Raw genomic sequence first — 25,967 nt, forward strand, 5'->3', positions numbered from 1 at the left:
ACCTGTTCTCATTCTACTCAAAGAGTTTTTACTCCACTATGAAAATATTCCATGATCACTAAAGTCTAATCTCTACTGGAAAAGTATACCCAGAAAACAACTGAATTCATAAATGAGATTAGGAGCTGGCTCTTTATTTGGAGGGGAAAATAATAAAGTATTCGTTAACTCAATTTAAAAAAAAAAGAAAAGAAAGCCAAATTACCAGTATCAAAAATTTTAAAAGTAAATTTGCAATCAATGAAAAATGAACTAAATTATGAAAAATTAGTTTGCCCAATTATAGTCCAATGAAACTGACAATCAAAATGAAATGGATGAATATTTACAATAGAAAACACCCAGATGAACCAAACAAGTAAAAGAAATGGAACAAGATACAAATGAAATCCCAGAGAAAAAAAACCCAGGATCTGGCAGATTTACAAGTGAATTCTACCAAAAATTTAAAGAACAATTAATCCCAATATTATATAAACTGTTTGAAAAAATAGGAAAAGAAGAGGTCTCACCAAATTCCTTCTATGAAATAAAGCTGGTCTTGATGCTTAAACCAGGGAGAGTAAAAACAGAGAAAGAAAACTATAGACCAATATACCTAATGAACATTAATGTAAAAGTTGTAAATAAAATATTAGCAAGAAGACTACAGCAACCTATATCTAAGATTATATGTTATGGTCAGGTTGGATTCAGACCAGAAATGCAGGGCGAATTCAATATTAGGAAAACTATAAAACATAGTTGACTAAATTAATAACAAGAACAACAGAACTCGTGTGATCATATCAAACAATGCAGAGCTTTTGACAAGATATAACACTCTGGTTAAAAACATTCGGAAGCATAGGAATAAATGCATTTTTCCGTAACATGACAAGTAGTATCTAAAGCCAAGAGCCACAATCATCTGTAGTGGTGGGAAACTAAATCCAATAAGCTCAGGAGTAAAGCAAGGATGTCTCTTATCACCATTACTAATCAATATAATGCTAGAAAAGCTAGTTATGGCAATAAGAAAAAGAAATTGAGGAAATTAGTATAGGCAAAGAAACAAAATTAGTGCTTTTTGCAGCTGATATGATGATTTTATTTAGAGAAGCCTGGGGAGTCAACTAAAAAACTATTTGAAGCAAGTAACAGCTTCGGCAAAGTTTCAGGATATATAATCAACCTACAAAAATCATTTGTTAGGAACAAAAGCCGGGAGGGAAAGATAGAGAAAATCCATTTCAAATCACTGCAAACATTTTATAATACTTGAGTTTACTTGCCAAGACACATAGCAGGTATTATATAGACACAACTACAAACCATTCTTTACACAAATAAAAGCAGATCTAAATAATTGGAAAATATAAATTGCTCCTCTATAGGCTGAGCCAATACAAAAATAATTATAATTCTACCTAAATTAATGACTTTTTCAGTCCCATAACTACCAGATCACTGTATTTATCTGAAATTCATTTGAAAGAACAAAAGGTGAAAAAAAAAATAAAAGGAATAAGTGGGGGGGGGAGTAGAAAGGAAGGGGGCCAAGCAGTACCAGATCTCTAGTCTAATTAATCTAATCTAGTTAATCTTCAAAGTAGTTCCATAATAGGTGAGAAGAAGAGAAGATGATCAGTAGAATAGATTGGTACACAATCTACAGAAACAAATAAACATAATAGTCTATTGGTTTATCCCTTGGGGCAAGAACTCACTTTTTTTTTCTTTTTTTTAAATTTTATTTAATTTTATTTTATAATAACTTTTTATTGACAGAACCTATGCCAGGGTAATTTTTTTACAACATTATCCTTTGCACTCGCTTCTGTTCCGATTTTTCCCCTCCCTCCCTCCACACCCTCCCCTAGAGGGCAAGCAGTCCTATATATGAAGAACTCACTTTTCAACAAAACAAGTTGGGAAATGGGAAAATAGATTGGCATCTTACTTTCTTGATAGGGAGAAGAGAAGGGAAAGAGAATAGTTCTAATTTTCATTGGAAAAAAATACAATTTTTTAAAAAGGTGCTCTGGGGCAGCTAGATGGTACAGTGGATAGAGCACTGGCCCTGGAATTAGAAGTTCCTGAGTTCAAATATGACCTCAGATATTTAACACTTACTAGCTTGTGTGACGCTGGGCAAGTCACATAACCCTAACTGCCTTGTCAAAAAAAGGTTCTCTGCATGTATTATGTTTATAAAGCTCCTCTCCAGTATGAAAGTGTACTAAGGTGTGAGGTCTGACTACAGGTTTTCCCACATCTGGTCTCATTGCTAGGAAGTATCCATTTGTGATTAAGGCCTGGGCTCCCTGTGAAAACTTTTCCACAATCATGAAATTCATAAGGTTTTTCTCCAACAGGATTTCTCTGTTAATCTTTCAGGTAAGAGATCAGCCTGAAGGCTTTCCCACTTACACAGCATACAGGTTTCTCTCTGCTAAAGATTCAGAGATTTAGATGAACTAATCTTCTCCTGAAGGCTTTCCCGCAGATCATAAAGTTTCTCTCAAATGTGAGCTTTCTGATCTTCAATAATGGAAGGGGGTTGCTTTCCCACATTGATTACATCGATAGGGTTTCTTTCCATGGAGGATTGTCCGATATCCATTTGTGAAGGTTTTCCCCACATGCATTGTATTGCTACAGCTGGCCTTCTCCATCACTAGGAGGCCCCAGATAAGCAGGACCTAATGTCATCATCAAAAGCTCCACTTTTTTCTCCTTTTATCTAAGGCTTCAGTAAACCTTAGCATGGGAGGAAAAATATTTTCAGACTGTTGCTTACAAATACAGCCATAGAAATCAGGGAAAAAATATAAAGTAAATACATTTGAATAATCCGTCCTTACAATCTGTCTCCTTCACAGGAACCAGGATGGCAAGAAGAAGGGTCGAACATTGTAGATAAATAAAAGGTAAACAAGTATAGCTTTCAACACCCAATTAAAGCACTAGTTCGTTATTTCCCTCCCTGCTCCATTCTCTGTCCTCTATATATCTGGAATGTAGGATGAGAAGAACAATTAAAACGGTAATAAAATTATAGAGAAAAACTACTTGGAAAGACTTTAGGACTCCAATCAATGCAATGATAAACAAGGGTGAAAAAGAATAAAGATGAATGGTATCACTCAGTTCCTGATTTCTAGAGAGGGCAGGTTTAAAATGCAGAAAAATGGAGACATATATATTTATATACTTATATATATGCATATATGTGTAAGCATGTATTATTTCCAACATGGCCAACGTGGGAATTTGTTTTTCTGTACTATGCCGCTGCACATTGGGAGCTTTTTTAAAAAATTGCTTTGTGGGGGTGAGGATGTAGTAGGAACAACAGATTAATTTTTTAAAAAGAATATATTATGCTAAATTTATTTCATTATAATTTATTGCCGCATAGTGGTATCACTGTGAATTAAGATTCAGGCACAGAACCACATTGCCAGAGAGGAATGATGAAAATACACAACACCACTTTACTACTAGAACAAAGTGTTTCAGTGCCCTGCTTTGATAAACTAGGAGTGCTATTGAGATTGCCGTTACTAGGAATGAATGTGGAGTATTTTATTTATTTAAAAATGTGTTAACTGCACAGGATGAAAGTGGACACCATTTGTATTTTTAAATCATTATATTGCTCAGATTAGTATGCTATATAATAAAAGAAATTCTATTTCGAAACAAAAAAAGTAAGAACCTAAAATTGGGGTCTAGGTGAAGAAAGGAGAAGAGAGGGGAAGAGGAAAGAAAGAAATTGTGTCAAGTGTAGTACACTGAGCTGAGCTCACTCCTCTCTCACTATTCTCTTCTTTTAAAAGGAGTGAGGCTGGCAGGGAGGGAAGGGGGAAAAGAGATTAGGATGGAGGGAAATACATCAGTATCAATCATAAGGGTCAATGTGATGAACTCATCCATAAAATGGAAGAATGGATTAAAAAGCAGAATCCGAGACCACACTGTTTAAAAGAAACATACTAGAAATAAAGACTTACTCAAAGTCCAGATAAGAAGCTGGAACAAAATCTGTTATGATCTGGGTGAAAACCCATCCCCCCCTCCTCAAAAGCAAGCATCATAGTAACTATGATGATCTCAGGCAAGGCAGGTAGCCATCTATACCAGCAAGGAGAATGGGGTGGGGAAAAGGGGCTGGCACTTAAACTTTACCCTCATATGAATTGGTCAAAAGAGGGAAGAATACACACTCATGTTTTGTATAGAGATATATTTCACTGAGCAGGGAAATAGGAAGGAAAGGGGACAAAATAAAAGAATTAGAGAGAAGATAAAGCAAAGTAAAGTAGTCCTAAGTAAAATAAATTCAGAATATACAAAAATTTTGGTAGTTTTTAAAGGCGGTAAAGAATGGGAATCTGAGAGGGTATCCATCAATTGTCAAATGGTTGAACAAGGTACGGTACATGAATGTGATGGAATACTATTGGGCTGAAGTACTGGTTTCAGTATTGGGATGAAGGGACTGGTTTCAGAGAAACAAGAAGACTTATAGGAAGAGTGATGATGCAAAGTGAAATAAACAAAACCAGGAGAACATGGCCAACAACAATGTTCTTGCCCTTAACTATGTATGCTTGTAGTATGGGGTTTTACTTTCCTTTCGTTCTCAATTGGGAGGAAGAAAAGTTGGAGAGACAGGAGAGAAGAAAGATTTGTACTGATTAAAAAAATAATTTTTCAAATTTCAATATTTTATTTTTCCAAATATACATATAGTTCCCAACATTCATTTTTGTAAGATTTTGCAAGATTTATAAATTTTTTTCTTCTCTCCCTCCTCCCCAAGACATCAATCAGATACAGGTTATACCTGTACAATCATTTTAAACATATTTCGAAAGAGAATGATAAATGTTGGAGGGGATGTGGGAAAACTGGGACACTGCTACATTGTTGGTAGAGTTGTGAACTGATCTAACCATTCTGGAAAACTACCTGGAACTAGCCCAAAAGGCTATCAAACTGCACATACCTTTGATCCAGCAGTGGCTCTACTGGGCCTAAATGCCAAAGAGAGCATAAAAAAGGGAAAAGGATCCACATGTGCAAAAAGGTTTGTAGCAGCCCTTTTTGTAGTGGAAAGGAACTAGAAATTGAGTGGATGCCCATCAGTTGGAGAATGGCTGAATGAGTTATGGGATATGAATGTTATGGAATATTATTGTTCTACAAGAAACGATCAGGAGGAGGATTTCAGAGAGGGCTGGAGAGACTATTGTGAATTGATACTAAGTGAAGTAAATAGAACCAAGAGAACATATAAGGCAACAATATTAAGCAAAAGTCAATTCTGATAGAGGGATTTTTTGGGACTGAATATGGATCACAACAGCATACTTTCCCTTTTTTGCTGTTGTTTGCTTGCTTTTTGTTTTCTTTCTCATGGTTTTTTTTTCTTTTTGATCTGATTTTTCTTGTGCTACATGCTAATTGTGGAAATACATATAGAAAAATTATACATGTTTAACATATACTCTCTAGGGGAGGGGGAGAGGAGAAAGGAGGGAGAAAATTTTGGAACACCAGGTTTTGCAAGGGTGAATGTTGAAAACTATGTCTGCATATATTTTGATAACAAAAAGCTCTTATTAAAAAAAGAGAAATCTTCCCATATTAGTCATGTTGTAAAAGAAAAATCAGAACAAAAGGGAAAACCCACAAGAAAAAAAATCAAACAAAAACAAAAAGTCAAAATAGAATACTTTGATCCACATTTAGTGTCAAGTTCATTCTCTGGATGAGGATGGCGTTTTCTGTCCCATGTCTGTTGGAACTGTCTTGGATCACTGCATTGCTGAGGAGAGCTAAGTCAGTCCTAATTGATCATCACACAGTCTCGCTATTACTCTGTACGATGTTGTCCCGGTTCTGCTCACTTCATTCAGCATCAGTTTGCATAAGTCTTTCCAGGCTTTTCGGAAATCAGCTTGCTCATTTTTTCTTATCGAACAATAGTATTCCGTTACTTTCATTCACCATCCCTTATTCAGCCATTCCCCAATCGATGGGCATTTACTCATTTTTTCCAAATCTTTGCCCCATGAAAAGAGCTCTTACAAACATTTTTTTCACATGTGGATCTTTTCTTTTCTTTTCTGACCTCTTTGGGATACAGACTCAGTAGGGACAGTGCTGGATCAAAGGATGTGCACACACACACACACACACACACACACACACACACACACACAAACCACTTTTTTTTTTTTTGCTGAAGCAATTGGGGTTAAGTGACTTGCCCAGGGTCACACAGCAAGAAAGTGTTAAGTGTCTGAGGTCACATTTGAATTCAGGTCCTCCTGACTTCAGGGCTGGTACTCTATCCATTGTGCCAAAAAATCACAATTTTAAAAAGGAGAAACACAGTCATACCTCCAAAGCTCCCCAAGTCCTAAAATGCCAAGAACAACCATAGGACTCAATGCTCCAAGGTACCTCAGAAACAGTCTAATACAAGTAAATAACAAGGCTCATTATGCCCATTTTACTTCCCAGTGATGGAAGTGACTCAGGATCGTACAGATAGTAGGTAGTAGTGCTTGGATTCAAAGGATCAGAAATTCACAACCAGAGTCACCTTTTGATATCATCTTATCCAAAGGCCTCACTTTGCCAATGATGAAAATGAGGAACAGAGAAAGGGGACTTGCCCAAATGTGAGATTCAAATCCAAGACTCTTGACTTCAAGTCCAATGCTCTTTCCAGTATCCCCAATCTGTTCTTCTATCGCAGTTATGCTAAGAAAATACTCAAGAACATATGAAGGCTCCAGAGCGTTAGAGTAATTTCCCCAGCATCGATTCTGGGAATACATTTCTTGCACTCGTACGGTAAAGTACAAGGAAGAATCTCAATGCTGATCCTCAGTAATTTATTCATGAACAGCTAATGATATAATTATGAATCTAATGGAGCAGAAGAGAAGTGGTATGACACAGAAACAGGACTCAGCTTCCATTCCCTGTAGCACTTACCCCCCAGGCCAGGAAGGAAAGAATGCAAGGATGATTAACCCCTTGTTAGAGGAAGGACACAGGGACCAAGGCTGTGGAGGCTATCTTTTAAAGTCCTCTGAAATCTGGCCTTATGGGTAGGTAGCACAATGGATAGTGCCTGGACCTGGAGTCAGGAGAACCTGAGTTTGAGTGAGACCTCAGATGCTTACTCGATGTGTGACCTTGAGCGGGTCACTTAACTGTTTACCTCAGTTTCCTCATAGGTAAAATGAGCTGGAACAGGAAATGGCAAGCCACCACAGTATCTTTGCCAAGAAAACCTCAAATGGGATTACATTCGAGCCAACCTTGCCAGTCCAGCTCTAATAGCTATACATTTCTTCAGGCTGCCTTCCCTATCACCACACTCAGTGTTCATCTCTACCCTTCTAAGACTCAACCATCTCTTTTTCGAAGGCTTCCTTCCCACTCATCCCCACCTCCTCCTCCAGTTAAAAGTAGTTTCTCAAACCTCCTCAAATTTGGAGCATTAACGTCAAACTCAAAAGCAATGGAGGTCATTAGATTGGAAGTCAAGATCTCAGCAGGCCACATATTGACTTAGAAAACCACATATTACCATTTCTAGGTTCCATTGTACTTTTATCTTCTTAAATATTTTCCAATTCCATTTAATATGGTTTGACACTGGTGGAGGGAATGTTAAGGGCCCCTGGGTTTGGCATCCCTTCTGGAGAGTCCCCTTTTTGCCTCTGTCACCTCTGACCTTCAATCCCGCTTCTCTGTGGATAGTAAACTTACTGAGAGCAGGGCTCTCTCATTCTCACTTTTTCATTGTTGCATCTCCAGTACATAGCAGGCAAGAGTCACTTACTACATCTTTGCTGGGCTGTACTCAATTGAGTTCAAGAGTTTTTCCCAGATCTCCCAGCAGGTTAGCTGGCAAAGCTGAGAACTGACCCCAGATCTCATGACTCCGAGTCCGTCGTTCTTTTCACTACATCGTGGGCAACTCCTTTCCTGAACGAAGTCATACACAAATTCGTGGGCGGACGACCAAGCCGGATCCAAAAGGCCAGGGCTACGGATGCCTTTGACTTAAAATAGTCACTGTGCCATCATTCTGGCAAGTCCCCCCTTCCGATGCTGAATTTAAAAATTAAGGGCTAACAGAGAAAGAACACTGGGAAATGAGTGTGGACCACAACACAGCATTTCCACTCTTTCTGTTACTGTTTGCTTGCATTTTTGTTTTTTCTTCTCAGGTTATTTTTACCTTCTAAATCTGATTTTTCTTGTGCAACAAGATAACTGTATAAATATGCATACATATATTGTATTTAACATATACTTTAACATATTTAACATGTATGGGACTGCCTGCCAGCTAGGGGAGGGGTGGAGGGAAGGCGGGGAAAAGATGGAACAGAAGTTTTTGCAAGGGTCAATGTTGAAAAATTACCCATGCATATGTTTTGTAAATAAAAAGCTGTAATTAAAAAAAAAGAAGGGCTAAGCTGGCCTGTGGCAAGAACAATTTATAAAGTCGAAATTATTTCACCTTGGAAACTTCACACTAAGAGATGTTCTACAAATTAGTTGGCTTTGCTTAAATAGTTTTTTTTGTTTCAGTGTCTCCTCTGACATTGTCACCTCCATCCCTGCTGCAGAACCTCATTATCTCATACCAGGATTATTGCAATGGAGGAGGGGGAGTAGGAGCAAGAGGGTAAGGAGGGGGAGAGATCTGAAGCTATCTAAGACTCTCTCCTCTTCCAGGAGTCTGTGATCACCTCAGATCTCTCCCCACTAGCATCCATCCTCCATTTAGTCCCAGAAGTGATTTTTCTCCGCAACCCAGGTCTGACGATGTTTACACCTCCTTTACCGTTCCCTCCACTAATGGGGCAAGGACCAAGAACAAGCCAGAATTCTGTTGCTCAGCACATGCAGTGCCTTCCAGCTAGCTGACAGGGGTTGAGGCCCCAAACTGTCTACTGGAGCTCCAACCAGGGGCAAGTTTGCAGTTCTCTCTCATCCAGACCCAAACCAGGATCAGGAGGTTGCAAAGCTCAGACCAGAAGACAGCAATGGAACTTCTCCTTAGAACATAATTCTTGGAGCATGCTAGAAGTTAATAGGTCTCTAGCTTGAGGCACTCCTGGGATCCTTGAAGGATGAAGCTCTCAATATATAAAGAAAACAGCAACAAGACCCCAAAGAATTCTAAATAATACCAAGCAAGGTCCAGACTTTCCCATTAAACATGCACAGAACTTGGCCTTAAAACAAAGTTCAAATATAGGGAAAAAGTCGGAAGGATGGATAAATAAAACAAGATAATTACAAATAAGAGGCATTTAGGAGAAAGGGTTACAGTTATCTCATCAAATCCGAATCTCCCACCACCTCAGCTAAAAATTTTGCTTCTTACTCCACTGAAACAATTAAGGCCATTGATGAAGAGCTCCCTCTTCTCTCTTTTCTCATTTCACATCACTCAAATGCCTTCTGCCACTATTTCCTCCTTTACTCTGTCTCACATGAAGAGATGGCCCTTATCTTTGCCTAGGCCAGGGGTGGGGAAGATTGAGCCCCTTGGGCTGTACATGAAATCATTTGCTAAAGCAACCACAGAGATGATAAGCTGAAATCTAGAGACAATGTCTCACTGCTGGAGTTCTATAAGCTGATAATTTTGTATGGCCCGCAAATGATGTAAATATCCAAATAGCCTTTGGCTAACAAAAGGTTCCCAACAGGTGGCCTAGGCTAATCACACTTAAGGACCCTTGCTCCCGTCCTATCCTCATCTTCTCCAACAGACTGCCTTCTCACCCCCACTTGCTAATCTTTAATCACTTCATGTCTACTAGCTGCTTCCCTATCATCTACAACTCCCCCATTCTCAAAAATCCTCATTTGATCCATCCATCCCCATTAATTACAGTCCTATATCTCTCTTCCCTTTTATGGTTAAACTCCTGGAAGCTGTCCGTCTACAATTAGTGTCTTCATTTCCTTTCCCCTCATTCTCTTCTTAACTCTCTGCAGTCTGGTTTCTGCTATCACTCTTCCAATACCAATGACACTAATGAAACCAAAGATCTCTTAATTGACGAATCTAATGGCCTTTCCTCATCCTTTTGGCTTGTCTGTAACTTTTGATATTGCCCCCCCTCTTCTTCTTGATACCTTCTTCTCTTTAGGTTTCCGTGATACTGTTTTCTCTTGCTTTTTACTCCTACCTGTCTGACTACTCTTCAGTCTCCTTAGCTGGATCTTTCTCCAGAACGCATCTGCTAACCATAAATGTCTTTTATGACTCTGCCTTGGTCCCTCTTCTCTTCCTCTATTCTAATTCACTTACTGATCTCACCATCTCCTATGGATTCAAATTATCATCTCTATGCAGATAATTCTCAAATCTATTCATTTAGCCCTAACTTCTCTCCTGACCTCTGTCTCACACCTCCAACTGCCTCATACACATCTCAAACTGGACATCCTGTAACCACCTTAAATTTATTTAACACAACCAAAATTGAACTCATTATCTATCTTCTCCCTAAAATTCTACCCTCTTCCTAACTTCTCTATTACTGTTGAGGATGCCCCCATTCTCCCAGTCCCCCAGGTTCATAACCTAGTCTTTCTCAACTCCTCCCTCTGTATCATCCCAGTATATCCAATGTATTGCCAATTTCTGTCAACTCTTTATGTTTCTCATCTATATCTCTTCTCTCCTCTGACCCTGCCCTCACACTAGAACAAGATACTGTCACCTCATGTGTGAACTACTACAATAGCCCAATGGTGCTTTTGCCTACCACAAGTCTCTCCTAACTACAATTCATTTTCCCCTCAGCTGTCATGGAGATCTTTCTAAAGTACACATCGGACATATCTCTCCTTTAGTTAATAAACCTCAGTAACTCCCTATCGCCTCCAGGCTCAAAATATAAAATCCTGTCTTTTAAAGCCCTTCATTACTTCTGCTTCATCCATCCTACCATTTCAGGCTTCTTCTACCTTACTTCCCTCCAAGTACTCTATGAACCAGCGACACTGGGCTGCTTCCTGTTCCTCAAATAAGACACTCCATTTTCTGACTGCATTTTCACTGGCTTTCCCTTATGCTTAAAACTTTCTCCTTCCTCATCTTCACACCCTGGCTTTCTTCCTTTTGTTTTCTTCCTTTTTTTCTTTCTACCCGACTTTCTTCAGTTCTTATGGCAAGAAGCATTTTCCAGTTCTTTTTCATGTTAGTGCCTTCCTTCTGAGATTATTTCCAATTTATTTTGTCTACATTTTGGTTCTTTGCATGCTGTCTCTTCCATTAGATTGAGAGCTCTCTGAACTAAAGGACTGTTTTTGTCTTTCTTTATATCCTCAATGCTCAGCATAGAGCCCAGAACATAAGACCACTTAATAAATGCACGTTGAAATATGGAGCCAGGGACTCTGAAGAAGAGAGTAACTCCACAATATCTACAAGCAAAGCAAAGTGGAATAACTCCGCAATATCTACTGGCCATAAGCTCAACTAGAATTCTTGAAAGAAATGGAACTAGAGCTTAAAAAACATCATAAACAAAATGAGATCTCTCCTGTAGGAAAATGAACTGGAGAATAACTGAGAATACTAGAGGAATGACTTAGAAGTAGAATTACAGCTTAGTACAAGCGGTAAAAACAAAACAAAACAAAAAGCTTACGCAAGTAACTGACTCCCTGAAAATTAGAATGGACCATAAAAAAGACTTTTTTTTTTTTTACCATTTTAACCAAAAAGAATGGACCACACAGAAATGTTTGATTCTTTGAGTCAACAAGAAATATTAAAATAGAGCACCAGCTCTGAAGTCAAGAGGACCTGAGTTCAAATCTGCCCTCAGACACTTAACACTTCCTACTGTATGATCCTGGGCAAGTCACTTAACCCCAATTGCCTCAGGAAAAAAAAGAAATAAAAATAAACTCAAAAGACTGAAAAATAAAATACATTATAAATTACTTCTTCTCCAAAATAACTGATCTGGGAAATGGTCAAGGAGAAAAAAAAACATATATGTGTACATGGATAGATATGTATACATGCATAGACATATATACGTGTGTTACTGTTATTATTTGTCTTTAGTTTTTTAAAAGGACCATGATATCAGGAAGGAGATACCGTGACGTGCAAGTGAATTGAATTTAAGTGAGGGAGGGCTGTGAAAAGTCACCAATCTCACTCTCTCCTCCACAGCCATCTGGGTCCAGTGGCCAAACATAGATCAGGACAACTGGAAATGGCTCCAGATGCAGTAGGTAGGCCTTGGTCTTTTTAACCTAAGGTCTTTTCAGGTTTCGGTTTGTCTGAGGCAACACCCAATCGGTGACTAAGGCTAGGTAAAATGAGGCAAAGAATGGCCTCTTTTATACACATATGTACACCCAACATACACATCCACCCCACCCCTACACACACACACACACACACACACACACACACACACACACACATAAATAAGAATCATTATACTACCTGAAAGCCATGATCAAAAATAGAGCATGGATAACACAGAGCAAGAACTCACGAATGAGAACTGTTCAGACTTATTAGAACCAGACGGTAAAGTGAAAATCCAGCATTCATCTCCTGAAATAAACCACAAAATCAAAACTCCCAGGAATGTTGCAGACCAAATCCAAAGCTTCCAGGTCCAAGAAAAAAATACCACAAGCAGCCAGTAGGAAAGCATTCAAGCTCTGAAAAGCCAGCCTTGGGAGCAGTCAGTCAACTAGCATTTAGTAAGTATCTGCTGTGTGCCAGGGGCTGGGCTAAGTGTTGGGATCATACATAATACGGTAGCTATCACTTAAAAGATAGGAGAGCTTTTAATGTGACATTACAAAAAGCAAAAGAAGTTTACAATGCAGAATAATTTACCCAGCAAAACAGTCAAATGCTTCTGAGAGAGAGGAGAATGCATCTTTAATGAGAGAGACTTCCAACCACTTCTGAGGAAAATATCGGAGCTGAGTAGACATTTTACATTCTTTTTTTTCTTTAATCATTTTTATTTTGTTAAATGTTTCCCAATTGTATATAAAAAAAATTTTTTTACAATCATCTTTTAAAATTTTGAGTTCCAAATTGTCTCCCTCCTTCCCTGAGAAGGCAAGTGATTTGATTGTAATTATATATGTGAAATCATACACAACATATTTCCATATTAGCTAAATTGCAAAAGAAAACACAAACAAAAGAAAACAATAAAAATTAGGAAAGTAAAAAGAAGTATGTTCCAATCAGCATTCGGAATTCATTGGTTCTCTCTCCGGAGGTGTATATCACTTTTCATCATGAGTCCTTTGAACTTAGCTTGGATCATTATCTTGGTCAGAGTACCTAAATGATAGTTGATCATCCTTAAAATATTGCTTTTACGTGTACAATGTTCTCTTGGTTCTTCTTGCTTCACTTTGCATTAATTCTTGTAAGTCTTCCTAAGTTTTTCTAAAACCATTCTGCTCATCATTTCTTTTTTTGTACAGTATTTTATTTTTTCCAATCCTAATTTCCAATTATTTTTTCAATTCTAATTTTTCTAATATTTTTTCAATTTTTTCTAATTCTAATGAAAAGATAGTTTTTGAGATTCCTTTTTAAGTAAGATTTTGAGTTCCAATTTTTTTTGTCTCAATAGTATCTTATTTTTCCAATTACACATATAATATACATCCTTTTTTTTTTTTTTTTTGCTGAGGCAATTGAGATTAAGTGACTTACCAAGGTCACATAGCTAGGAAGTATTAAGTGTCTGAGGCCAGATTTGAACTCAGGTGCAACTGACTTCAGGGCTGGTATTCTAACCACTGCACCATCTAGCTGCCCCCAACATCCATTTTTGTAAGAATTTGTGTTTCAAATTTTTTCTCCCTCACTCCTTTACCTCCCCAATCCCTAAGACAGCAAGCAAACTGATAGTTAAATGTGGACAATCTTTTTAAACATATTTCCATATCTTAGACATTTTTAATTCAAACACACTAGTACACTATACCATTGTGTTGTTGTTCAGTTATGTTTGACACTTCATGACCCATTTGGGGTTTTCTTTGCAAAGATACTAGAGTGGTTTTCCATTTCCTTCTCCAGTTCATTTTACAGATGAGGAACTGAGGCAAACTGGGGTCACTGATTTGCCGAGGGTCACACGCTAGTAAATGCCTAAGAACCGGATTTTAAGTCATGAAGATGAATCTTCCTGATTCCAAAGTTAGTGCTCTAGCCATTGGGCCACTTAGTTGACCCTAAATAATGGGACTAGATTTCAACTATCCAAAGATCTTTGAAGTTTCCCCTGACCAAAGCAGAAGAGATAACACATTCCTGGTTTGCTTAATAACCTTTTTTTTTTTTTCTTCAAAAGACAGAGAAAGGAGGACAGGCTGCTATTCCAGATCTGATTCTCATCCACAGCTGATTGCTGAATTAGAAATCATGGAAACCTTTGGCGGAGGGAAGTAGCTACTCAATCTTAGAATTCTCAATAAGGAAGGAGAGTAAAGTCAGGTGTAGTCTAATGCACACTAATATTTTTAGTAGAATTGATTTGGAAGGACCAGAGGAAGGATAAGTAGGATCCAGTGGCCTTAAATTCTGAGTGAAATCAACAATACAGATAGGTGTGTCATAGAGTTCTGTACAATCCTCATTTCCCATGCTTTGTAGGTAGAAATGTTCCCATTTGTTGATGTTATCAAATTCATAATAAGAAAAGGAAGAAATAAGAATTTAAAACCATATGCTCCTCGAAGTCAGGAGAATACATTAAGATGTCTTCTATTTTTCTTTCTTTTGACTTTTTTCCTTTATTTCCCTTCACTTAGCACAATACCTGGAATATAATAAGCCATGAAAAGATGCTTAAGGAATTTAGAACTGAATGTCAATCTAAAGGGAGCTTTTTAGGGGAGCACTCCAGGGATTTCCCCTTGGGCCAGTTATGTTGAACGTTTTTGTCAGTGACTTGGAAGAAAAGAGAGTGACCTATAAAGTATGAAGTAGAACTGGGTATGTATGTGGGAGGTGAGAGAGTAATGATCAGAAAAGTTGAACCTGAAGTGAATGAACAGTTCTAAGAGGCAAAGAAGTGAGCCAGAAAAGGGAGCAAAAACATGAGGAAGGGGATGGAGTGTTGAGTATTGGGAAGAACACTTCCACCATCTGCTTACTGAGCCTACTCATCTGTAGCCCAAAACTGTTGAACAAAGTTGGAGGGCTATGCTGACTGGCTCTCCCCCACAAATTATTATCTATTCTCAACTGAGTTCTCACTGCTGTATGACAATCCTTGTACTCTTCCAGACTGACTCTCTCTAGTCTAGTCCTTTCAGCATGTGTGGAATGGAGAGATAAGGTGAAGAACTTACAAGAATGTTTAAATTCCTTTTCTGAATTTTATCTTTTTTATTATTATTTCTATGTCTCTGTGACCTACATAAGCACGGTGTGTGCTAGCCAATATTTATTTAACCGGAGATGATGAAGTTTATCCTTGTTCAATGTTATCAATATTTAGATTATTAAATGCCGTCAGTTCAGTAATCTGAAGTTTGAAGGTCTGATGGATGATTCCTCTCAGAACCAGGGAAACTGAAAGCATTCTGTTCTAATCTGCTTTTGGCACCAATGTTTAACATTCAATTAGGGGAAAGGACACCTATTTCTCAATGCTCCCCAATTTATGATGTAATTCTTTGTAACAGAACCTATAAAAGCTGTCTATCTTTACTAATTCTTTAGCCCTCCTAAAGCTTCTCTTTCCCTTATCTTGTGATAGATTGGTTCATCCCCAGGAGGTTTTAATAAACAACCTTTCTATTTTCTACTGAGTGATCTCTGAATAGTCATTTTGGGTAAGAGTCTTCTATATCCCACACAAGCACTTGTTTCAAACTTCCTCTCTCCTGGAGCCACCTAAACTACCCTCTTCTTCCTCAAAAGAGAATCGGGTCTCATTCTTCACTGGAAAATTTGAGACCATTTATCACAAGCTTCCTCTCTTCCCCAGTTCTCTACTTCAGATCATCTTAGTAACATTTCTTATCCTCTCCTTGGCTCCAGGTTTAAAAGTGGCCTTCCTCCTTAGCCCGTGTACCTCTAAATCCCACAGTCCTCCATTTTTCTCTGGAAGCTCGCCCTGTGGATTTTCTCTTTTCTTTTCTTTTTTTTTTAATTTTCAACTCCTCTAATATATTAATTCCTTCCCAGACGCCTGCAACAATGACCTTTTTCTCCTTCCAGACCACCAACAATTAAATCCAATGATCTTGATCTCTCTGCAAGCACTTAACTCTGCTTCCTACTGTCTTTTTGGATTCTCTTGCCCCCTGGTTTTCAAGAAAATGATGTGTCCTTGTTTTTATCCTGCCTGCTGAAACTCTCATTCATGGTTTCTGTTGCAGAATCATCATTCATATCCTGCCCCTCCCCATCCCCTGACAGTCACCGCCCCTGGTTGTGTGAACCTAAGGGTTCTCCCATGGTCCATTATCAGCTCTCATGCGCACATCTATACAGATGATATCCAAAATCCCCATGTCCCGCCCTTATTGATCTCCCCTCTCCAATTCTTCCTCTTCACAGTTGCCAAATATATGATCTTCAAGCTTATTTTCCTTCTCCAGAACTAAGATGGCTCCTTATTACCTTTAGGATAAAACACTAAGTCTTGCTTGGCATTTCCAATCTGGTCCCAGCCTCGCCTTACAAGTAGATCATCTCACTTCTTTTTAGCCTATGTATCTTTGAACAAGTGAGAGACAGCACGGTGGCTGAAAGGCTCCCCTTCCTCACTTCTGTCTCCTAGAACTGTTGGCCCCCTCCCCGTACAGCTCAGCTCAGGTCTTGAGATCTTCCATGATTCCCTTGTTCGCGGCCCCCGGCTACAATCACTTTGTATTCATTTTGTATTCATTCCGTGTTTACTCGTGAACATTGTATCCTCTCCTCCAGTACTAGATACTTACTACTTAAGTACTTAAAAGCATGGGTTATTTAATTGAGCTCAATGCCTAGCACACAGTAGGCACTTGTGACGCTTGTAAATCGATTTAGTAATTGGGAAGTAGCAAAATTATAGGGGGTCTCTGAACTGTCATTTACAATACAAATAAAAGCTCTAGATTAAGATTGTAGCCCTAATTCCTATGCAGTCTGTGCCCTTATAGAATGGAACAAGGTAAGAAGGAAGGGTGGTAGTCATGAGCGATCGCGCTGGAAGGGAACTAAAATCAGAGTTGGCTCAACCTCATTTTTACAGATGAGGAAAATAAGGCAGAGCGAAGGGAGGATAGCAGGCTACAGGTCGGAGAAGTCGCAGGGGAAGAGGTCAGTATCTCATACTCTGACCCACTCGGAGGCTCAGCTCAAATATTGCCTCTCCCTCCACGACTCCTTCCCCAGCCACTCAACCCATGTTTAAAAGACGCTTCCTTCTCCTCTTCGGGAAGCCAGCTCAAACATAACCTCGGCTTTCTTTGTGGCGTGGTTACCTCCGAGGCCGTCCCGGCACATCCCCCAAAACCAGCCAACTCTTGGCCCAGGTTTCCGGAAGCGGAGAGGAAGTGGGCCGCTCTAGGACACCCTGGAGGCCCTAGGAATCGATGGTTCTCTCATTGAGGTTGATCTCAAAAATCAGCTCCGCCCCCCACCCTCACCCCGATGCAGCCTACGCCTGCGCGCTGCCCCGCTAAGCCAGGGAGATGCTCGAGGGCAATGCACCTTGGGAGAGAGGAACGCCAATTAGCATCTTACAGTGGATTTTGTAATAGGAAGAGGGGCTTAGGAGCCACGCGCGCAACGTCTCCATTTCGTTAAAGGAGAAACCCTTCTCCAAGGTCACACACTTTAGTGATAAGAGTTAGAACTTACCTGGCGAGTCCTGAAGCACAGATTCTGTAGGGTTCAAAGGTGACTGGAGCTCAAATGGGCTTCAATCACTTTTCTTAATATTAATTTAAAAATCCAGATCCTGGATTTTGTCATTCTCAACATTTTAAATCTGGGAGTCGGTGGCTGTGGAGGTGAACAACTCTCGTTAAACTCAATCTTAAGCCTGAAAGGCGAACGTGGGTCGTCCTACCCTGTTCGGTGCTGGGGTGTCCAGGTGGGGCCTCTTCTGGATCCTGTCCATGCTCCTCTGAAAGGGCCCATTGGAGTAAACTCATCAATCAGGACTGGCGGCTTCCTGCTGCCCACAGTACCTGGCCTGGGGGGAAGGGGAGGAGAGATCGGTGCACCTCTTTGAAGGAGTGTATACTCAAAACAATCTACTTGGGGAAGGATTCAGGAGAAAAAGAAAGATCCCTTCGGGGCCCCAATAACGAGAAGATAATCTTTAGATTAGTAACAGCTCACGTTTATATGGTATGCCACCATTTACAAAATATTTTCCTCACAACAACCCTGTGAGGTGGGTAAGTGTCATCCCCAGATAAGGAGACAGAGGCTCAGAGAGGCAAAGATATTTTCACACAAGCAAGAAAGTGGTTTAGGCCATACTTGAACACAAGTACCATGATTCTCTGTTGAAGGTTCATTCCACTACACTCCTTTCCAGATCCAGCTGGTTCTACTTGACTTTCCCTCATCATGTAGCCTTTTCTTACATACCTGGGCAGCCCAGGTTCCACTTAGGCTCTAATTATCTTTTAGAATTGCCTCCGATTATCTTTTAGAGCTTAAAGCTAAATTCGAGATCAACGCCAAATCCTTCATTTTACAGAGGGCAAAACTAAGGGGCCAGATGTGATTTGCTCAAGACCTCAGGGTGTCAATTATTGAATAAGGGTCCCAGGCTACCAGAGTCCCAGCTCTTTTCCAAGTACTTTAAATATTTGATCCTTAAAAAATGTGAGTACCACATGTATTATACTCATGGTTGCAGATAAGGAAACTGAGGCTCAGAGTTTAAGTGACCTGTCCACATTAGCAGGTGGTAGAGGCATGATTTCTCAGGTTGTTCTTTTTATTAAGGGGCGCTACAATCAGGAGCCTGGGACTCCACAGCCTGCACTTTGTTTTGCTCTCTATAAAATAACATGATTGAGTTATCTCTAAGGTCCCTTCCAGCTTTAAAATTCTATGATTCTATCCCACATCTATCAGTAGTCTTGTCTTTATTAAAACATCAACCATCGCTAATTAAGCACCTACTATGTGCAAGGTCCTGTGCTCGGCACTAGGAAATACAAAGATACACAATCCAGACCCTACTCAAGGAGTTTACAATATTAATGAGGACACAAATACCACAAAAATCATACGAGGGGGAGTGAACCAAGTGCAAAGGAGAAGTACAAGCACAGCACATGGTGAATCCAAAGCAAAGCTCACTAAGGGAAGGCTTCCTGGAGGTGGTACACGTCGGGCCTTAATGGGAGAAGCTTCCTATTCCAGCCCAGGGGACACTCTTCCCCACCTACTATTGTGCTCTGGGCATCCTCCCTACCTCCTTGCAGCAGACTCTCCCCAGACTCAGCTCCAGCTGCCCTACTTCCTTCTCCCTTAACCCAAATGAACCCAGATCGTGTGGGCCCACCACTACTTTCTTCTCCACAGATACGCATCATCCCGTGCATGCTTAATGCAAAAGTAGATAATTAAGTCAAGAGCCAAGATTTTAAGCAAAAACTTAAGTGGGGCTGGATGCCTAGAAAAGAATTCTGGATGTGGGCCACAGAAAGGGTGAATTAGTTGACTGTGGGGTTATTTCCATCAGAAAGTATATGTGTTTATGTGTTAGGATGGAGGGTGTTCCAAAGAATGCTCTCATTTCCCTCAAGGACTGGGAGACCTATAAACATTAGTTCTGTTCATCTGGAGAGCAGGAAATCATCCTTGAGATTGGACTCTGAACTCCACAAGTTCCTGCCTACATACAGCTCACAGACCGGTGCTCCCTACATTCTAATAAAACAAATCCATGTGCTCTAAATGGATGGCTAAAGATGGTAGCAAACTGTAAAAAACCCAAACCCAAACGATCATGATGGAAGAGAGGTGCCGAAGAGGATGAAGGGACAGACCGTGGACAAAAAAGAAGACCCTCCCCCCCAATCTTTACCCTTTGGATGCAGCAGCCCGCACAAGTGACGTGTCTAGGAAATTACCGGGGCTGTCCATGCATCCCCTTCCATTTCGGTCCCTGACCTACAAGGCCCATTATGAAAGCTAATAAAGCCAGAGGTGATTCTCGGTAAACAGGAATTTTCAATCGTCTTGTTCCCTCGCTCTCTAATATTGATCCATCACGCAAGTGACCTTTATGATCTGCTACGAGACTGAAGCCCTGTCCTCAAAGTCCCTAGCACGGACAGGGGATAGTAACATCCCAAAAATCAATCTCTGCTGTGAGTCCTCTGATGTCGAATGAGGCTTGAATTTCGACAGAAGACTTTGTCACACTTGTTGCACTCATAGGGCTTTTCTCCACTATGAATTCTCTGGTGCTGAATAAGGTCTGAGTTCTGCCTGAAGGCTTTGCCACATTCATTACATTCATAAGGTTTCTCATCACTATGAATCCTCAGATGCTGAACAAGGTCTGACCGTGTCCTAAAAGCTTTCTCGCATTCATTACATTTAAAAGGTTTCTCTCCACTATGAATCCTATGGTGCTGAATAAGATCGGATCTCTTCCTGAAGGCTTTGCCACACTGATTACATTCATAGGGCTTTTCTCCACTATGAATCCTCTGATGCAAAATGAGATCTGAGCTCTTCCTAAAGGATTTCTTACATTCGTTACATTCAAAAGGTTTCTCCCCACTATGAATTCTGAGATGTGGAACCAGGTCTGAACACCACCTGAAGGCTTTGCCACATTCGTTACACTCGTAAGGTTTCTCTCCGCTATGGATTCTCTGATGTTCAATCAGGCTCGAGCTGCGACTGAAGGCTTTGCCACATTCGTCGCATTCATAGGGTTTCTCGCCACTATGAATTTTCTGATGATTAATAAAAGTAGAGATATCTCTGAAGGCCTTCCCACAAGCGTTACATTCATAGGGTTTCTCGCCACTATGAATTCTTTGATGGCGAATAAGGCTAGAGCTGCGACCAAAGACTTTGCCACAATGACTACATTCATAGGGCTTCTCCCCACTATGAACCCTCTGATGCTGGATAAGGTCTGAGCTTTTCCTGAAGGCTTTGCCACAATCATTACACTGGTAAGGTTTTTCTCCACGGTGAATTCTTTGATGTGACACGACATCTGAATACCACCTGAAGGCTTTGCCACATTCACTACAATCATACGGCTTCTCCCCACTATGAATCCTCTGATGCTCAATAAAGTACGAACGCCGGCTAAAGGCTTTGTCACATTCACTACATTCATAGGGCCTTTTTTCACTATTTACATTCTGCTGTGTTAGAAGCTCTGAATCCTGTTCAAAGCTTTTGTCATATAAATCACATCTCTGGGATCCTTCTCCTATCGTTTCTATATAACTCGCAACAGGGACTGAGCTCAGATCATAACTTTCTTTCCACATGGTCAATTCATGTCCTCCCTCTTCTTTAGGGATACTCCCTTGGGAGAGAGACAGGGGACTGAAACCACTCTCTTGGGCAGGGGGAGACTGGCTTAGTCTCATCAGCACTATGCTTTCTTTCTGCTCCTCTAAGGTGTCCTTAGAGTCACAGCCTTCTTCAAATTCGGGGTCTTGGGGAACAGTCCTTTGCAGGCCCGCCCACAACATGCCCTTGAATTCATCTTCTTCGGAAATTTCCTGCTTTGGAATAACCTCCTTGTTTTCCATCTCAATCCCGTAGTCTGAAACGAGAAATAGAAAATATGGATGCCCTTGCCGGTAAAAGAAAACTGTTGATCTGAAAGAAGAAATAGAAGAATTCAAATAAAAATGACTCCTGGGTGTCCCTGATACCCTTTGAAACCAGAAGGAAAATGGGGAAGTGGAAAATACAGGAAGCAAGTGAGAGAAGTCACATGACACGGAAAGCAAGGTGAGAATGAGGGAGAGCCTTTGGAGAAGAAAAGGTGTGACCAAAGTAGAGAAGGCGGAAGCAGTAACAGAAAAGAAGTGGTGAGCAGGGGGTTGGTATGAGTGGGACCAGACTGTCTTGGAGGTTCCTCCCAACTTTATAGTCTGAGTCTATAGAGATGAGAGAGGATAAAAGATTACACATGGAGGATGCTGGAGAAGAAGCCACGATCTGAGGAAAAGGAGAATCACAAAGGGAAGAGAAGGCAAGTCAGTCAATTCTTTCTAGGGCACCAACACACCCACGACTGGGTAGACAAGGGAAAAAAGGGAAAATTTACCAATGCTGCCTCATTAGAAAGGGGGGAGGGTTCTACTTCCCTAAGCTCCCTTTATACTTAGATGTGACTCCCACAACTCACCTGGATAAGCACCATTCAGGATCTCTTTGTCCTCCTCCATTCCTTGAAGATTCTGGATGCACAGCCTTTCTCCTGGATCCATCTGGGAGGTCAGATCAGGTTTTGAGACTGGAAACCCCTCTAATGAGAGAGGAAGCTGGGGGACGATGGTTTGGGCTAAAAACGCAGAGTTCTCCCAGAACTCAGTGCTACCACCTGAGTATGTCAGCGTGTGAGGGACACAAAGAAAAGGAAATCATATTAGAAGGGCCCCCGAAGGGAGGAGAACTAGACTTCCCATGTGGGGTTTGGTAAACCTGGGTAAGGAGGATAAGGATTGACCTTTTCTCACAATACGAAGTGCCAGGGACGGGAACATCCCTCGAGGAGTGAACCGGGCAAATTCACCTGGTGCAAACTCACAGTGAGACATGATTCCATACCAAAAAAAGCTTCCCATTCTGGCTTCTGCCCAGGGCAGGCCTGGCTTTTAGGGATAAGACTAGAAATACTCTAACTGCCCAAAGGAAGTATGCAACTCTTGGGCCCAAAGTCAATAACCACAGAAAAGGAGGTCATTGTGAGATGAAGGAGCTCATGGGATGAGTTTCTTCTTTATGAAGTCAAATGAAAAGATGAGGGCTTTCTAAAAGGAAAGAGTCCAGAGTGAAGGCTGGTGTAAACTTCTACAATGATGGTGTGGAAAAGACAGAATGTTGATATATACCGGGTTACACCAAGAGCAGGTGTCTGCCAGAAGTGCCAACTGAGTGACAGATGGAGACTGCATGGCGGAAGCATGCGCCGATTATCCCAGACTACCCTTCAGTGGGGACCGATGCAGGTCAGCACCATCTCTGCAATTTACAGTCTTTGAGAGCTGCCTAGAGCACAGAAAGGGAACAGGACTTGCCCAGAGTGACGCGGCCAGCATGGGGTAGAAATGGCACATACACCCAGGTCTTCCTGACTTCCCTGAGGCCAGCTCCTTAACCACTGCAACACACTTCCCTGAGTGAGTACTGGCAAACAATACATTCTTCTTGGACCTTTCACCCCTTACAGTATAGCCCAATGTATAAAGGTGTTCCTTTCCTTCTCCAGGGCTATGATGATAATGATCATAACTGAAATACACTATGATTTACAAAGAACTTCATCCCTAATATGTCACTTGACCCTCACAGTAAACAGTACCAATAGCACTTTCATTTCACAAAGGAGGAAAGCAAGGCTCACAGCTTGAACTTCAATCATTTCAACTCTCCTCCTCTGACTCCAAGTCCACCTTGCTGGCCTTGTGACATTGGGAAAGTCCTCTCCCTCTGAAAAATGAAAGGGCTGGAGTTGGAAGATTACTGAGGTGCCTACCAGCCCGGCTTTGATCTTTCCTACAAAGTAGGATATCCACCAACAACAGCCCAAAGACAAGAAGTTGGTCTCCTTCAATTCTTACCCTCTGTACTTGAACTTTCTTATTGACAAAGAAAGAGCATAATGGAATGATACATATATACCTAATGATAATATGCAATATAATATAATATTATATATATATACATGATACATATACATATATGATACATGATATATAATATAATATAATATACAATGATACATAGAATCAAAGACTTAGAACTGCAAGGCTCCCCAAGGGTTATCCAGTTTTACAGAGGAGGAAACTGAGTCCAAGAGAGGTTCAATGAAAACACAGGTAATATGTTATAGAGCTGGGCTACCATCTTAGTACAGGGCAAAGCATCCAGTATTATTCCTAAATATCTATCTTCAAAAGAAGACTATCTCTTCTCCCACAATATATTTTTAGTGCAATTACTGTTATTTTTATTATTGGTCACATATTATTTGTGTGTGTATGTGTATATATGTGTGTATGTGTGTATATATATATATATATACATATATATGTATAAAATACACATCTACACACACACACACACACACACACACACATAATGTCTTTAGATTTCTAAACATATCTTATATATTATCTCATTTGGAGCTGAATGGCATGGGACAGGCAGTTATCTTAAAGTGGGAAAAACAGTGGATCAGAGGTCAGAGGACCAGATTTAAACATCAATTCTGCTGCCCAATAGCTATGGAAGCACTGAAGTCATCAAAATTGTCTAGGTCTCAGTTTCCTCACTGGACTAGATAATACTAAGAGCTCAGATCTTAATTAGTGCTAATCATATGAGTAGAGCTTGGAGGCAGATCAAAGTCCAATTACTCCCATTTTATAAATAAGAACTCCAAGGCTCAGAGGGGCCCAAGGACATACAGCAAATGCAGAGCCATGATTACAAGCCACATCTCTTGATTCCAAGGCTAACAGTCATTCCAGTATATCGGAGTGACCTTTCCCAGGCACTATCAGCCAACAATTCTGGTGACTAGCCAACAGTCAGACATGGTTCCTCTGTCTTGCCCTCAAGACAGAAACAAAAAGATTTTCCCTAAATAAGCTGAGTCTTAGATTATAGATCTAACACCAGGGAAAACACATAGTACCCGCTGGTAAATACCTATTTTTGAAAGGGCCTACATCTTTTTCCAATAGATTTAAATCCCATTCTCATCAATATCATTATTAATCATTCATGTGTATGGCACTTTGAGATTTACAAAGCAAGTTCCGTGCATTGATCTCGGCCGATCCTTCCAACAGCCTGGGAGAGAAGAGAGTTCAAATATGATTCTCTTCATTTAATAGATACAGAATCAAAGGCCCCCAAAAGCAGCTGAGTTCCCATGAGCCCTTTGTGGGATGATGAAGAAAGATGAAGTGCCATCTAAGCAGAATAGGTGGCAAAGGAGATAAGGATTTCGAGGTTACCTGAGACTTGGCTGCTGGGGACATGGCTGCTATCTTCAAATGGCCTGCATTCCCCATCTGGGCAGAGGGTAAGAACCTGGGGAATGAGGAGGGAACAGCAAAGGAAAAAGGCACACAGATGAGCATAAGCCTGGTTTGTAGTTCCCCAACAAGAGTCTTGGCATCTATCTCTCTCTCCCTTCCTCCCTCACTCACCTGGGCAGGGCTCACATTGTTAGAACTCTCCGTCCTCAGGTCCCTGTATGTACTGGACATAAGGCATTTCCCTTCAAACCAGAGTGGAGACCACATCAGGTCTGGAAATGAGAACCCCTCCTGGTAGAGAAGAAACAAATCAGTGATTTGCTCTGGAGACGAGAGAAAATTCCCAGAGATCTGTCCCAACCCTTGCTCTAATGCTTATCGAGCTCCTGTCTGAACTACTCTTGAAGTCGAACGGGTCGCCTTCCATCATATACTCCTAAATGAAGTTTCTTAATGAGCAAACCTGACTGCCCCTATGCAAAAGCGCACAGAGGTTTCATATTCCCTCTAGGAGAAAATAGACTTGTTAACATGGCATTTGAGGGCCTCCACCATCTGGCTCCATCCCACCTTTCTAGACTCATTTCACACTACCACCCATCAAGCCAGATCTTGTCACATCCCTTCCCACTTCAATGAAATTGGCCTTGCTATCCTGCCATGTCTAGAATGGACTTCCTCCTTATAACGGC

The 25,967-nt window shown here is 40.6% G+C and overlaps 1 protein-coding gene across 4 annotated transcripts in view; it reads right to left on the reverse strand.

Moving 5' to 3' along the window:
* The window catches only part of PAK3 (p21 (RAC1) activated kinase 3), a 112,404-nt gene extending 86,795 nt beyond the window's left edge, over positions 1 to 25,609 (reverse strand). For 2 of the 4 annotated variants that reach the window (XM_051968113.1, XM_051968112.1), the window contains exons 1-2: positions 25,447 to 25,588; positions 25,252 to 25,327 (exon numbers count right to left, since the gene is read on the reverse strand). In XM_051968113.1, coding sequence (XP_051824073.1) covers positions 25,252 to 25,327; positions 25,447 to 25,542 — 172 coding nt within the window. In that variant the 5' untranslated portion in view covers positions 25,543 to 25,588. Of the gene's footprint in view, positions 1 to 18,376; positions 21,822 to 22,412; positions 22,608 to 25,251; positions 25,328 to 25,446 lie in introns of those variants that run through there. The other 2 variants (XM_051968114.1, XM_051968117.1) reach the window with 2 other exon arrangements.
* Positions 25,610 to 25,967: the final 358 nt, after the last annotated feature.

Source organism: Antechinus flavipes, chromosome X (genome assembly GCF_016432865.1).
Source record: "Antechinus flavipes isolate AdamAnt ecotype Samford, QLD, Australia chromosome X, AdamAnt_v2, whole genome shotgun sequence".
In the NCBI taxonomy this organism is placed as follows: domain Eukaryota; kingdom Metazoa; phylum Chordata; class Mammalia; order Dasyuromorphia; family Dasyuridae; genus Antechinus; species Antechinus flavipes.